Genomic DNA, 15,382 nt, shown 5'->3' with positions numbered 1-15,382 from the left:
TTTCTCAGGTCTCCAAGACCTTGGGAAGGATCCTTTTCTGGATTTGTGGGTGGTGTGTTAAGACTGTGAATGAAAAACTGAAAGAAAATATTGGATTTATATTTTTAAATCAAATTTTAAAAATGCTTACAAAAAATGTAACTACAACACGAAACGTAATCTGGATGCAACGGAGTTTGCATCAGGCAGTTATTGTTATTACGAGTAAAATAAGAGGCCCTGCAGATGCCGTGTTATCCTCGTTTGGCACTGGGCTAAATTTCGACGCGATTATAAGTCGACTCGATTTACGTACAGTGATAAGCGTCGGATTTACGTCATCAAGCAGGAAATGGGTACTCTCAGACAGGGAAATCTGACCCTCCTGCAATACTATGACGAGGTCGAGAAAAAACTCACCTTGCTCACCAACGAAGCTACCATGTCGTACGAAGCCTCGGCGGCAAAAGTTTTGTGTGACAAGCGCAGCCTCACGGATGTCTTTTTTTCGGCAAAGCCGAAGTATATGCCATTAGCACTTGCTCAAGAAGTGGAGTCCAACCACGAAAGGTACTTCTTTCAGATTAATTTGCGAGAGGTCAGGAAGACAGAGATAGGAAACAGTATCCGAAGCCGGAAGAACGCCAAAAGACTTCTGGTATTCTGCTATTCCTTTTTGAACAAATTAAATTCAAAGCAATTCAATTAATAAATGCAAAGAATAGGCAGGTCAATATCAACAACAAAGTACAAAATTCATATTAATAAAATTTCCGCTACCGTCAGCCAACTTCTGAGGTCAGCTTAAAAGTCCCAAATTTATGCAGGGCACTTATTCGAGATGCTTGTTAATCGAAATAGAATGATCGCAATGGAGCTGCAGGGTTTAATGCTGGAGATCAGTTCCCAAGGTTAATGTTGTTAGCCCTAGCATCTTAGGAAGAGCCGACCGAGAAAGCGATTTGGGATGTTTTGTCCGTATCGTCCGTTAAGATCTTACGCACAGGTCTTAAGATCTGTGATGGTGACATCCACACAGTAAAAAATTGCTCTGCGACATTAGGGGCTACATTTTGCCAGCTGGCGCGAAAAAGATCATGCTCTCAAGAGCAGCACGCTGGAGGCATGGCGCATTGCAAGATCCAGCAAAGCTATTTACACCCCATTACTAACGTTGATAAGGGGATTGTAATTATAAATGATCGCACGGCTCGCGTGTGTGTGGATAATGGTACTTGTATCCATGTAAGGGGCACATATCTCGTCACCTTTGCAGGGCTTCGTTGAGAGGAATCTGATAAGCGGAGACAAGAGCAGGTACAAAATAATGGTGACAATGTCTCTCGGAGGACCAATTTCGAATTCAAGAGCGGATTCCGGCCGCCGCAGCATGAGCTGCTTATCGCGAGGACCCAGAAGAACGTGCAAGGGAAAAGGCTCTCACTGGAGGGCGCCGACAGCGACGAAGAGATACGGAAGACAGGCAGCGAGGCAGGCAGCGGAAAGGTCCGACGATAATAGGAGAGCAACCAGGAGAAATTCCTTAACAAGAACACAGGAGAAACGGGTAAAACCATTACAATGCAGGGAAACACGTCAACAGCGGAGGAGTCGGCAAGAACTAATTAGGCCAAAAAAAACTTTAAGATGGACACAAAATCGACTGGATGCCTCTCAAAGGCAGTTTCATCGAAACATGAACGCAAGAGCTCAACTTTCCGAGGACGAACTGGAACAGGAATGACAACAACAGCGAAATAGGATTCGAGTATCAGCGACGGATCATTATCACAGGAACATTAAGGAAGGACCAACGGAAATTCGTATTTTCTATGAAGGAACATGGCTACGTCCTGGCTATCGCCTCTAAATTTCTTCTCATAAACGTTGGCAACGCTTTTTTTAGCAGGAAAATTTCTTTCTCTCTCTGGGGTTTCTATAGTATTCCGCTTTATTAAATGCGGAAAAATAAGGTATTGTACCCTATTCTCTGCTTAAACTTGGCTATCAACACCTTGGCTACTAAATGATCCGGTAGGCTTTGAACCTAAAGCATCGTTTTATTGTTTGTTTAAAAAAAAATAAAAAAAAAAATTTAAAATTTTTTCCAAACAACAAACAAATATAAAACCACTCTTATTTACATAATCTTGCGGCCATTTTCGGGCAAAACCAACTCAATGGGCTGGCAAGACCCTCCCAGTTCCATCAAATTCAAGCCGCCTTCGAAAAAGAAAGCCTATTCTAATTTTCAAGATGACGATTCCAGCGACTCCGAGCATGGAGAAATGAAGCGGAAGTCTGCTAAAAAACCCATTATGGAAGATGAACCTACCACCAGCGAAGCAGCCAGAGCTGCACTTAAAGCTAATATTGAAAAAAATTATTATACAATTCTATCTGATTTAGACGATGAAGATCGTGTCAGCGACATGGAGGTTGACGGTATGAAGAAAAAAGATGACAAGAAGACCAAGCAATATGCGTTAAAAACGGCGAAAATCATCAAACCGCCACCAATTTTTATCCCGGACGTATCCAGCATCAATGGCCTTTCCAAAGACATTTCCAACCTCTTAGGCGGGGATGTTGAAGTGACCTACAAGGCAAGCACTAACAACAAAATTCGCGTCATGACTCCAGACATGGATACTTACTCAACTCTGAAAAAGTTCCTGAGCGAAAATAACCATCGATACCACACATTCCAGCCCCGAGACGCGCTTATCGATCGTCGTTAAAGGCCTCCACTTCTCCACCGACCCGGAGAATATTAAGGTGGGTTTTAGCAGCCATGGACACAAAGTCAGGGATATACACAATCCTACGCAAAAAGGTACAAAGAAGCAACTAAACATTTTCTTTATTAACCTCGAGCCAGCCAAAAACAACAAGGAGGCCCTTCAAGTCAAGCGGCTATGCAGCACTGTGGTTACGGTTGAGCCACCAAAAAAATTCGACGATGTGCCCCAATGCCATCGCTGCCAGGGCTTCGGTCACACGAAACGGTACTGCCATCTGGAGTACAGATGCGTAAAGTGTGGAGATAGGCACCCATCGTCCGAATGCACAAAAATTGCCAGTGAACCAGCCGTCTGCCTCCACTGCGACGGATCACACGCGGCCTCTTACAAGGGCTGTCCGCTCTACAAAAAGGCAAAGAGCACGTTTGCCCCCAAGCAGACTGCCCTAAGACGCCAGCAACCTCAATTCAGCAAAATTAACCCTAAAATCAGCTATGCTAGCGCAGCCAAAAACGGAGCACCACAAATTGACTCCAACCCCAATCCCGATCCCTGTCTTCCAAGTAATCCAATGGACGCCCTAATGGCTAGGATGGAATCTATGTTTGAGCGCATGATGAAGAAGGTCTTGAGCCAAATAGCCCAAATGATGGCCACCGTTTTCAAATCCTTATGCATACGCAATTAGATATAACCATATGGAATGCTAACGGCCTGGTAAAAAGAAGGCCAGAGGTCGAGCTATATTGCAAGACCCACCAAGCAGACGTTCTCCTCATATCAGAAACGCATTTTACCAACAGATCATACTTGGCTATTAGAGGATACGACCTTATTGCCGCTAACCACCCGAACGGTAGAGGTCGCGGGGGCGCTGCCATCCTTATTCGCAGCTGCATCAAGTATGAGGCACTTCCAGCCATGTGCGCAGACTGTGTGCAATGTGCCCAAATTAAAATCTCCACTACCAACGGTGACATAACAATCGCTGCAGCATATTACCCCCCCAGGCACAACATCCACGAACAGGAATTCGCCTTGCTACTGGATTGCTTCGGCCCCAGGGGGGGCCCCAAGGGGGAGGGGACTTTAATGCTAAATACCCCTGGTGGGGCTCCAGGATTACGAACCCAAAGGGCTCGGCCCTATACAGGCAGATTCAGCCCCGAAACTTGAGCTGTCACGCAATCGGTGCACCCACATACTGGCCTACGGATCCCCACAAAATCCCTGGAGGACTGGATTCTGTCGGAATTCAAGCGAGAGAAGTAGAAGACCTCTTCTCGGACCACAGCGCCTTTGCCGTGTCACTTTTCACCCCAGCCTTGCTCAGGTCAGCCCGCAAAAAGCTGATCTACAAGACAACAGACTTGACAACTACCAATCTTACCTGAACAACGTTACCGACCCCAGCCCGACAGTTGACTCCCCGGTTGACATCGACACCGTTGTAGAAGAGTTAACAGCCCATATTCAGGCGGCAGCTCCTCAAGCAGCACCAAGGCCCTCCAACCGCCCAAGAGCCACTGACAGGGACATCCATTTTTGGAGCCCAGAAGTCGAAGAACTCAAACTTGAAAAGCGACGACTCCGAAGAGTGTGGATACTCTCGAGGAATCCTTTGGACAAAACCGCCTTCAATAGAGCGACCAAATGTCTGACAGAAACGCTGGCAAGACTAAAAAAGCAGGTTTTTGACGGGTTCGTCGAACAACTTGAGCCAGTCGACCCTCAACATAACCTATGGCGAGTCACCAAATCTATCAGACAGCCGCTGAAAAGGATCCCACCTGCACAAAGAACCGACGGCAGCTGGTGCAGATCGGAGATGGACAGGGCCAACGCTTTCGCCGAACACCTCGAAGGTGTCTTTACGCCTTTCGATCGCTGCTCACCGGAGGATGCTGCTGAAACTGCCCGTCTTCTGGCCGAGCCTTCCAGGGACACCGATCCAATACCACCAGTGACTGAGGAGGAAACGCTGAGCTCATAACCATCATGAGCAACAACAAGGCCCCGGGCGATGATGGTATCCCTGACCACAAGTTTGGCTTCAGGCGGCTAGTGCAGTGCATCCTGGACGCGTTTGAAACCAAGAAGTACTGCATGGCCGTCCTGCTGGACGTGAAGCAGGCGCTTGACCGAGTCTGGCATCCCGGTCTTCTATATAAATTAAAGACGGGCCTACCCCGACCATACTTCCAGTCCCTAAAGTCGTTCTTGGAAGACCGTAAATTTGCTGTTAGATGTGGCGAGGCCATCTCCGGTATAAGAGAAGCTCACGCTGGTGTACCCCAAGGCAGCGTTTTGCCCGTTGATGTACAATGCTTACACGGCCGACCTCCCTGTTCTTCAGAGGCCTGACCTGCTCGCAGCAACCTATGCATACGACACCTCCTTCCTTACCACCGCCGATAGCGCATTGGGGGCAGCCGAAACGATGCAATTGCAGCTTTACTTGCTCAGCGACTGGCAAAAGCGATGGAACATTGCCGTCAATAATGAGAAGTCCACTGCCACCACATTTTCTCTCTGCAAAGGCAACTGCCCTCCAGTTAACCTCAACGGCTCTCCAATCCCACAGGAAGACAATCCCAAGTACCTGGGATTCACCCTAGACAGGAGGCTCACCTGGAAGCCCCATCTGATTAAGAAGAGGAAACAGGCTGATCAAAGACTTCGATCCTTCTACTGGCTTATGGGTAGGAGATCGAAGCTGAGAACTTCCACTAAACTCCTCATTTACAAGGCTATAATACGCCCAATCTGGTCGGACGGCATACAGCTCTGGGGCACTGCGAGCAAGACGAATGTCCGAACTATACAAGCTTTCGAAAATAGAGCGCTTCGAATCGCCACTGGGGCCCACGTCTATCATGACAATCGCACCATCCACGAGGTTCTCAATTTCCCTTGGGTCAAGGACGAGATCCAAAGAAGCAGCGCACGTTACATGCAGAGGCTTCATAATCACCCGAACCTGTTGGCCAGCTCCCTGCTGGACAGCAGCGAGCAGCCCAGAAGACTAAAAAGGACTCACCCGCTGGACCTCCCCTTACTACTCTAATTTTTTTCTACCATATTATTATTTAAAATTATCTATAAGTGAAGTTTATTTGATAACATTTAATGGTTGTCCCTAATGGACAGTTTTAAATAAACGTTACCCTGCTATTACAAAAAAAAAAAAAAAACCTTGGCTACTGTCTAACTGAAGCCACTATACAGGTGGTCGTTAACCGTCCCGTTCGGGAAGCCACACTTGAAAGCCAGAGTAGCCAAAATGAGCTGCGTCTAGCTATACAGTAACTGACCGCCTGACCCAGGTTAATGCAGTACAAATCGCTCCCGCCCAAGAGGATGCCCCTCAAGTTAAGGTTTATGAGCCTATAGAAATTAGGGATAATGTCAAATGTGACGAGTTCCTAGATGCTGTTAAGTGCCTACCCGAATTTACTGGAGCTCAGGACGCATACGTCTTCTGGCGGCAAGCGGCATTAGCCGCATATTATATTTTTAGGAATTAAGTAATACCAGACGCCATTATCAGGCAGTTATTATTATTAGGAGTAAAATAAGAGGCCCTGCCGATGCCGTCTTATCCTCGTTTGGCACTGGGCTAAATTTCGACGCGACTGTAAATCGACTCGATTTTACGAACAGTGCTAAGCGTCGAATTTACGTCATCAATGGGTAATCTCAGGCAGGGAAATCTGACCCTCCCGCAATACTATGAAGAGGTCGAGAAAAAACTCACCTTGCTCACCAACGAAGTCGTACCATGTCGTACGAAGCCTCGGCGGCAAAAATTTGTGTGACAAGCGCAATCTCATGGATGTCCTTTTTTCGGCAAAGCCGAAGGATATGCCATAAGCACTTGCTCATGAAGTGGAGTCCAACCACGAAATTTACCATACTTCTTTGCAGATTCATTTGCGAGAGGTCAGGAAGACAGAGATAGGAAACAGTATCCGAAGTCGGAAGAACGCAAACATACTTCTGGTATTCTGCTATTCCTTTTTGCACAAATTCAATTCAAAGCATTTCAATTAATAAATGCAAACAATAGGCAGGTCAATATCAACAATAAGTCAATATCAACAAATTCAAATTAATAAAATATCCGCTACAGTCAACCAACTTCTAAGGTAAGCTAAAAAGTCCCAAATTGATACAGGGCACCTATTCGAGTTGCTTGATACTCAAATATAATAGAATGATCGCAATGGAGCTGAAGGGTTTAATGCTGGCAGTAGCACTTCCCAAGGTAAATTTTGTTAGCCCTAGAATCTTAGGTCATGCAGACCTAGACGGTGTGTGGATCGAAGAGCCCACCAAGAACGAGATTTGTGATGTTTTGTCCGTATCGTCCGTTAAGATCTTACACACAGGTCTTAAGATCTGTGACGCCGACATCCACAAAGTAAATATTTGCTGTGCGACATTAGGGGCTACATTTTGCCAGCTGGCGCGAAAAAGATCATGCTCTCAAGAGCTGCACGCTGAACGCATGGCGCATTGCGAGATCCAGAAAAGCGATTTACACCCCATTACTTACGTTGATGAGGGGATTGTATTTATAAATGATCGCACGTCTCGCGTATATGTGGATAATGGTACCTGTATCCATGTAAGATTCATATATATCGTCACCTTTGCAGAACGTGGCATCGTCAACCAATCCCGATTGGTCAATCAGCACACAGCCCAGAAGAGGGCTCCAGGAGTGGCCAGCTCGCCTTCCCTGAACGTCACTATGAAACGTAACGTTCTCAGTCTTCCTTACCTTCACCGATTGAGTAATGTAGTATTGCGGGAGTAATGTAGTATTGCGCAGGCGTCGAGAGAATCCGGAGTAACGGCTACGAGAGCAGTTATAAAACACTGCTGACCATTCTTGTCGCAGGTCTATTCCAGAGCACCGAATTCCCCAACAGATTGTGGACATAAGAGAGTGGCGACGAGAGCAGGTGCAAAATACTGCTGATCATGCGATTCGGAGGATTATTCCGGAGTACCGAAATCTGGAACGGGCTCGAAACGGCGTAGCCCGTGCTATTCGTCGAGAGGACGCCAAGAGCATGTTCAAAATACTGCTGATCATGCGATTCGGAGGACTATTCCGGAGTACCGAAATCCAGAACGGGCTCGGGACGCCGCAGTGCTTCGTTGAGAGGACTCTGACAAGTGGCGACAAGAGCAGGTACAAAATAATGCTGACCATGCCTCTTGGAGGACCACTCTCGAATTTCCAATTCAAGAAACACGACAACAGCGGAGGATTCGGAAAGAACTAATTAGGCAAAAAAACGTTAAGATGGACACCCAAAATCGACTGGATGCCTCTCAAAGGCAGACTCAACGAAACATGGAACAGGAACGACAACAACAGCGAAATAGGATTCGAGTATCAGCGAAGGATCTTTATCCCAGGAACATAAAGGAAGGACCAACGGAAATTTTTATTTTCTGTGATATGGTTCCGTTCGCAGGTAAGTAGATTATACATCCTGGATATCTACTCTAAACTCTAACCCTATTCTCTGCTTAAACTTGGCTATCAGCACCTTGGCTACTGTTAAACTCAAACAAAAATTTTCCACAAGGAGTTGTTTAGGTGAGGGGCCGTTGTGCGGCTCAGCTAAACTTAAGAGCGGATGCCGCGAACCAGCGCTCAAAAGCTCATCCGTGCTGAATAGGGCATCCGCGCTCGCCCCTCTGGGCATTCTCCCTCTCTCGTCGGCCGTCGTCGATCGTCCGCTCTGGTTTATATTTACGTTTAGCGTTTATGCTTTCTAAGTTAAGTTTAGTACCCTGTAAGCAGCCAAATAAAGCTGAACGCGCTTCTTGCGAGAATACCGAAGACGCCCCCGACTTTTCATTTCAACTTTTCTTACTGGAATCTTTTGCGGCATCAAAGCCCCCCTACAAACAGGGATCAAATAATGCGATCGTTCCGAAGATTTTTTAAATTTATTTTTTTTTTTATTTTTGTATTATTGATTATGTTATTAATAGGTTGTTGTACTTCTGTATATAGTAACATATCAGCAAAATTTCTTTAAGTGTTTATCAATGAATTTTTGTAAGCCGAAGCTGAAGCCTTTTGTCTTGAAATTCGTAATGCCGCTGCAACTAGCCACATTACTTTTTTTGTAAAAACATAAACATTTAATAATCCAATTCGGCTGAAAACAGCCTTGGGGGAACTGAGCAGGGCCTGGATCGACAGTAAAGGTGTACGTATCTGGAGTGCCGGAAACCACTTGTCCTTGCGCACGTCCAGACAGTTGCGACTCAGACGATCGTTCGGCCCGGTACCAATCACATGGAAGTTTCGGGCATTGTTCTCGTCGGGTATGGCGTTGATTCCCGGCACCGGCTCCTGCATCAAACGCTGCATCTCCTTAATGATACGACGTGGCAGACTCGACATTTTCTCAGGTCTCCACGACCTTGGGAATGATCCTTTTCTGAACTTGAGAGCTTTCTGGCTTTGGATTTGTGGGTGGTGTGATAAGACTGTGAATGAAAAACCGCAAGAAAATATTGCATTTATATTTTTAAATCAAATTTTAAAAATTCTTGCAAACAAATGTTACCACAAAACGAAACGTAATCTGGATGCAACGGAGGTTCCGAATGTTTTCACAAAAACTTTTGAAAACAGGGCTTTTGACAGTAGATGTGAATGAATATGAAGCTACTTTGCTTTTGGTTCCCTTAGTTTTTGGAAAGTTATTGTTGAAAAATGATCATACAAGATCATTCCGCTTATTTCATGTCAATTCATATCCAAAATCACAAATTGGATTCTTATAGTCCGCATTCTAGGACTTCTAGGACCATATCCTATACCATTTTTAGTAAAATAGTTGTTACTTTTGGTTAGCTTTTTGGGATTTTGAGTTAAAAAACTGTACAAAAATGTTTCATGTCTTAAACAAGGTGGAGCAAAACGCACACATGTTTAAAATTTGAATGTATGAGCAGCAAAAAACAATAAGGGCAGAGCATTTACTGAACCACAAAAAACATAGTTTTTTATTTCATTTTTTGTATGAAATATACTATAATACTGTAATACTATAATACTGTACTTTATTTTAAAGAAAGCTTTTTTAGCAAAAGTTCTTAAGCAAATAAAAAACTACGCTTCCCTATCTATTTTTTCGACGAGCTCGCACACATAACTGAAGCGGCGGCTCAGCCCCCGCGAACTCCTTCCAAAGCCCAATTGCCTCTATAGGCATGCAATTCGAGCATTCATTATTTCTTTTGGGGGATGTTATGGCTGCAGCTCCACTTGAGGAATTCCTTTCACAAGTAGAGGAGTATAAGAAAATTCTCCAGCGACTCTGAGCCCGAGGCCAAAGGGCTGGCCAGACTTTCTATACCCAAAACGCTAGCGCACCCACGGCAGCAAATATGCCATTCAGCATGGAACAAATGACGGCAACTACACAGGCGGTTGTTAACCGTGCCGTTCGGGAAGCCACCCTTGAAACCCAGCGTAGACCAAATGAGCTGCGTCTAGCTATACAACAACTGACCGCCCAGGTCAATGCGGAAGTTAAGGTTTATAAGCCCATAGAAATTAGGGATAATGTCAAATGTGACGAGCCCCTAGATGCCGTTAAGGGCCTACCCGAATTTAAGAGAGCTCAGGACGCATACGTCTTCTGGCGGCAAGCGGCAGTAACCGCATATTATATTTTTTGATTTACGTAATACCTCGCGCCATTATCAAGCAGTTATTATTATTAGGAGTAAAATAAGAGGCCCTGCCGATGCCGTGTTATCCTCGTTTGGCACTGGGCTAAATTTTCGCCATTATAAATCGACTCGATTTTACGTACAGTGATAAGCGTCGGATGTACGTCATCGAGCAAGAAATGGGTACTCTCAGGCAGGGAAATCTGACCCTTCTGCAATACTATGACGAGGTCGCGAAAAAACTCACCTTGGTCACCAAACGAAGCTACACCGACAAAGCCTCGACAAAAGCCTCGGCGTGACAAATTCCGGGATGACGCACTCCGAGTATTTATCTCGGGATTCAAGCGCAGGCTCACGGATGTCATTTTTTCGGCAAAGCCGAAAGATATGCCATAAGCACTTGCTCAAGAAGTGGAATCCAACCACGAAAGGTACTTCTTTGCAGATTCATTTGCGAGAGGTCGGGAAGACAGAGATAGGAAACAATATCCGAAGTCGGAAGAACGCCAACAGACTTCTGGTATTCTGTTATTCATTTTTTAACAAATTAAATTCAAAGCATTTCAATTAATTAATGCAAACAATAGGCAGGTCAATATCAACAATAAAGTACAAATTCAAATCTTCTGTTTTTCAATTCAAATTCAAACCAACTTCTGAGGTCAGCTAAAAAGTCCCAAATTGTTACAGGGCACCTATTCGAGATGCTTGATACTCGAAATAGATTGATCGCAATGGAGCTGAAGGGTTGAATGCTGGAAATAGCAGTTCCCACGGTTAATGTTGTTAGCCCTATAATCTTAGGTCAAGCATACCTAGAGGCTGTGTGGATGGAAGAGCCCACCGAGAACTCTGCGACATTAGGGGATACATTTTGCCAGCTGGCGCGAAAAAGATCATGCTCTCAAGGGCTGCACGCTGGAGGCATGGCGCATCGCGAGATCCAGCGAAGCGATTTACACTTCATTACTTGATGAGGGGATTGTAATTAAAAATGATTGCACATAGTGCGGGAGCACTATGCTGCGCTTTGATTTGCATCGGCTTGACCTATCGGCGAGTCACTCAAGCCCAAAGAACCGCGGCACAGCTAAAAGAGATAATTGCCCAAATAGGGTCTAGGCCTAATTTCTGAAGGGAGAGTAGTTAACTGAAGTTAACCGCAATACCGATGCAATATCCGATTATTTAAGAGCTCGCTGACACAGCGTCTGGCCGGATACGCATACATAGCCGGCGAACACGGCATATTTGCGTGGCCGCTATGAAATACATTTTTGTTGGCTTTAAGTTTCAGTTTGTATCTGCGCTTCATTCAATAAAGAAGGCACTTGATCAATACTCCGGCACAGCCGTTAAAGTAAATTCATTTTATTGTATTGGTCACCGCGCCTCAAGGCCCTTGATAAGCAGCCAGTGCTCCCACCATAAATCCTTTCAAGCAACCCCCTCGGCAACCGCTAGGTAATATAATTAACTTACACATCCAGTAAATTGAAGACATTATAAACATGAAATTCCGAACAATATCTAAATGTAGTTAGTATACCTTATAAATACCTTACACTTCCAGTAATTTAAAGACATATTAAACAGTGAAATTATTCTGATGTTTTTAGTATACCTTATAAATTTGATATAGCTAGTCCTTGCATCATTTTTTACAATGCTATGGTAGTAATTTAACATATTCATATGTTTTAATGTGATTCCATTAAACATTCACATATGTGAATGTGATTAATATGAGATTTTAAACCGCAGCAGAACCCGCTTCAAACAAAATGCGGTGCAAATAAGAAACAGAAACTCGCCACACATCGCCAATGTACGTGCAAGCAACCCAGACTTACGGGAGGAAAGTCGGGCAGGTGTCGAGAGAGTAGTTAGAAAACACTGCTGGCCATTCTTCTCAGAGGTCTAATCCAGAGCACCGAATTCCCCAACAGATTAGGGACATGGAAGAGTGGCGACGAGAGCAGGTGCAAAATACTGCTGATCATGCGATTCGAAGGACTATTCCGGAGTACCGAAATCTGGAACGGGCTCGAAACGGCGTAGCCCGTGCTATTCGTCGAGAGGACGCCAAGAGCAGGTTCAAAATACTGCTGATCATGCGATTCGGAGGACTATTCCGGAGTACCGAAATCCAGAACGGGCTCGGGACGCCGCAGTGCTTCGTTGAGAGGACTCTGACAAGTGGCGACAAGAGCAGGTACAAAATAATGCTGACCATGCCTCTTGGAGGACCACTCTCGAATTTCCAATTCAAGAAACACGATAACAGCGGAGGATTCGGAAAGAACTAATTAGGCAAAAAAACGTTAAGATGGACACCCAAAATCGACTGGATGCCTCTCAAAGGCAGTCTCAACGAAACATGGAACAGGAACGACAACAACAGCGAAATAGGATTCAAGTATCAGCGAAGGATCTTTATCACAGGAACATAAAGGAAGGACCAACGGAAATTTTTATATTCTGTGAAGGAATATGGTTCCGTTTGCAGGTAAGTAGATTATACATCCTGGATATCTACTCTAAACTCTAACCCTATTCTCTGCTAAAACTTGGCTATCAGCACCTTGGCTACTGTTAAACTCAAACAAAAATTTGAGTCAAAAATCAAACAACGCCCCCCTACAAACAGTGGTCCTTCGAGCCGGATAACTCCTGGATTTTTTTCTACCAGCAGTTCTCGGCATTGTTCCGCCAAAAGATAAGTTAATTTTTCCGTCTCCATCTCTCTGCCGGTCTTCAGCAGTGATCCGAACTTTAAATTTCGTTCACACTGCTGCAAGATTGTTTTTCCCTTCGTGTCTCCAAATCCAAATCCGAGTTTTCCGACACAACGGCATTTTATACTCTTCTTCATCTTCAAATTCTACAAATTTTTCCATCCGTCTCCGTTTTGTGTGCTGCCCATATTCCTCGCCGTTTTCGGCCTCTCGGCATATGTGCATCCACATACAAACATACACAAATACATATTTTTTGCAATTAATTGCGAAAAACTCGCAAGTGAACAATGAAATTGTGTGGTGACAAAAAGAAGACATAATTAATATTGGCCAGCCGGTGTGAATTAGTTCCGGAATTTCCAAATTCACCGAACAGTCCACCGATGTCATAATATTTGTTTTTTTTCTTCCCCAATCAGTGTCATTTTTTACACCACATAACTTTTCTGTTCCCCTTTCTTCTATACAGAAGTATAGACTTTTCTCCTTTACTTCTATACAGAAGTATAGAACTTTTCTTCTATAGAGTCCACTTATCAACGCTCCACTGTGCCAGCACATGCCCCATATGCCCTTACATATATCCGTACTTGCATACATGTCCATATATTTCCAAATATTTTCTGCCCCCAATTTCAGGAAATATATAGCCGATTAAATTATAAAAAAAAATTTTAATTTTCTAAAACCAACAATTATAAACCGCCATTTCACTACAAATCCGTGATTGTGTCGCTTAAATTCTCGACCTAGCCGTGTTGTGCTTTTTGGTTCTGTTTTTTTTCCTCTGGGGTACGTACAGGGTGCCGACAGCATAACCGGCTGCGTAACAAATAAATTAAAAAATAAAAAAAATCAATTTATTATAAATTTATGTATTTATAATTATAACTACTAAAATTTATTTAATTCTTATTTTCCGTTCGAGCAAAAGGCCAGGTGTTTGTATTTCACCTTTCCGGCCACTCAATAATTCAGGTCAAAAAATTAATTATCGAAAAATGCGGAACTCAGTCGACAAGCGCTGAACAACGTATTAGATTCTGAGAATACCCACGGGAGACGACAAAAAGCCGCGTCCGATCCCAACCATCCGTTTGGACAGATCGGCCACCACGACAGTGCTGGAATCGAAGTACAGCTACTGTTACTCCGTCTATTCGAGGTGTATTGCCCAGTTTCAGGAGAAAATTGCTTCCCAATCCACTCAGGCTTCCGTCAATGTACACACGCCCGCGTCTACAGGCTGCCGGTTACCTCCAGTAGATACTGAGGTCTTTGCGGGTGATTATCTTCGGCCCACCTTCAGAGACTTGTTTACGGCCATTTACATCCAAAACTCGCGGCTCACCCCGGTAGAGAAGTTGTTCCACTTACTGTCCAAAACAAGTCGTGACGCCCACGCAATGTTTCTAAGGCTCCGCTTACCCATGAGGGATTTGTCGCAGCGTGGCAAAGCCTCACAGACCGCTTTGAGAACCGGTCACACTTTCCATGTGGGAGCAATCCGTCCAGAATAAGGCCGATATTCCTAAATGGAAGGAATAAGACAATTTCCAGACAGAGCGCCATCGCACTCTAGAAGCAATCGACGACGTCAGGCCTAGTGGCTCCGGGCAACTTCCGCCACGGTCGGGAACTCCTACTGCCCTGCTCGAAGGCTCAATTCATACGAGACTCGAGTGGTTCTTGGCCCCAAGGGTTGCGATCTCTGTTTGAGGGAGAACCACCTGGTTCCTGGAAATGGACGTAAATGGGCGCTCTGACTACATAAGGAGGAAACAGTTATGTTTAAACTGTTTTGCCCGATGGCACCAGCAGCGAAACTGCACGAGCGCCCATACCTGCTTCACATGCCACAGCCGACACCACACCCTCCTGCATCGCGGCAATCCGTTCGCCACCGCTCGAAGTCCGCCTACGCCAGCAAACGGCTCAGAGGATCAGTCGAATGTGCAGGTGTGTTTCGCTTCCGGGTCAGGAGCCATCCGAATTAGCCAATCGAATTGCCAAATAGCCAAACTGGGCACGGCCCTTATCAAAGTGTGCCATTTGGGGTGCACCGTCCAGGCACGAGCACTGATAGACTCAGGGTCCGAAACGGCTTTCATAACGGAACGACGGTTCGACCTTGTCAAGTTTCTTTTCAAGACGAATAATGCACAATTTTCCGGCCTTAATCAGACCATTTCCGCGCAG

General features: G+C 45.0%; 1 protein-coding gene across 1 annotated transcript; it reads right to left on the bottom strand.

Annotated features, from left to right (window-relative positions):
- Window positions 1–8,606: 8,606 nt before the first annotated feature.
- On the bottom strand, window positions 8,607–9,457 carry LOC138927402 (ubiquitin-conjugating enzyme E2 N-like). Its single transcript, XM_070282703.1, has 3 exons — window positions 9,326–9,457; window positions 8,920–9,245; window positions 8,607–8,648 (listed from the first exon to the last, which is right to left on the bottom strand). The coding sequence occupies exons 2-3, from the start codon at window positions 9,157–9,159 to the stop codon at window positions 8,607–8,609; spliced, it is 282 nt and encodes a 93-aa protein (XP_070138804.1). The 5' UTR covers window positions 9,160–9,245; window positions 9,326–9,457.
- Window positions 9,458–15,382: the final 5,925 nt, after the last annotated feature.

The sequence above is a fragment of the Drosophila bipectinata genome, unplaced genomic scaffold, assembly GCF_030179905.1.
Source record: "Drosophila bipectinata strain 14024-0381.07 unplaced genomic scaffold, DbipHiC1v2 scaffold_246, whole genome shotgun sequence".
Classification (NCBI taxonomy): Eukaryota; Metazoa; Arthropoda; class Insecta; order Diptera; family Drosophilidae; genus Drosophila; species Drosophila bipectinata.
This window is presented reverse-complemented; position numbering and strand designations above follow the sequence as displayed.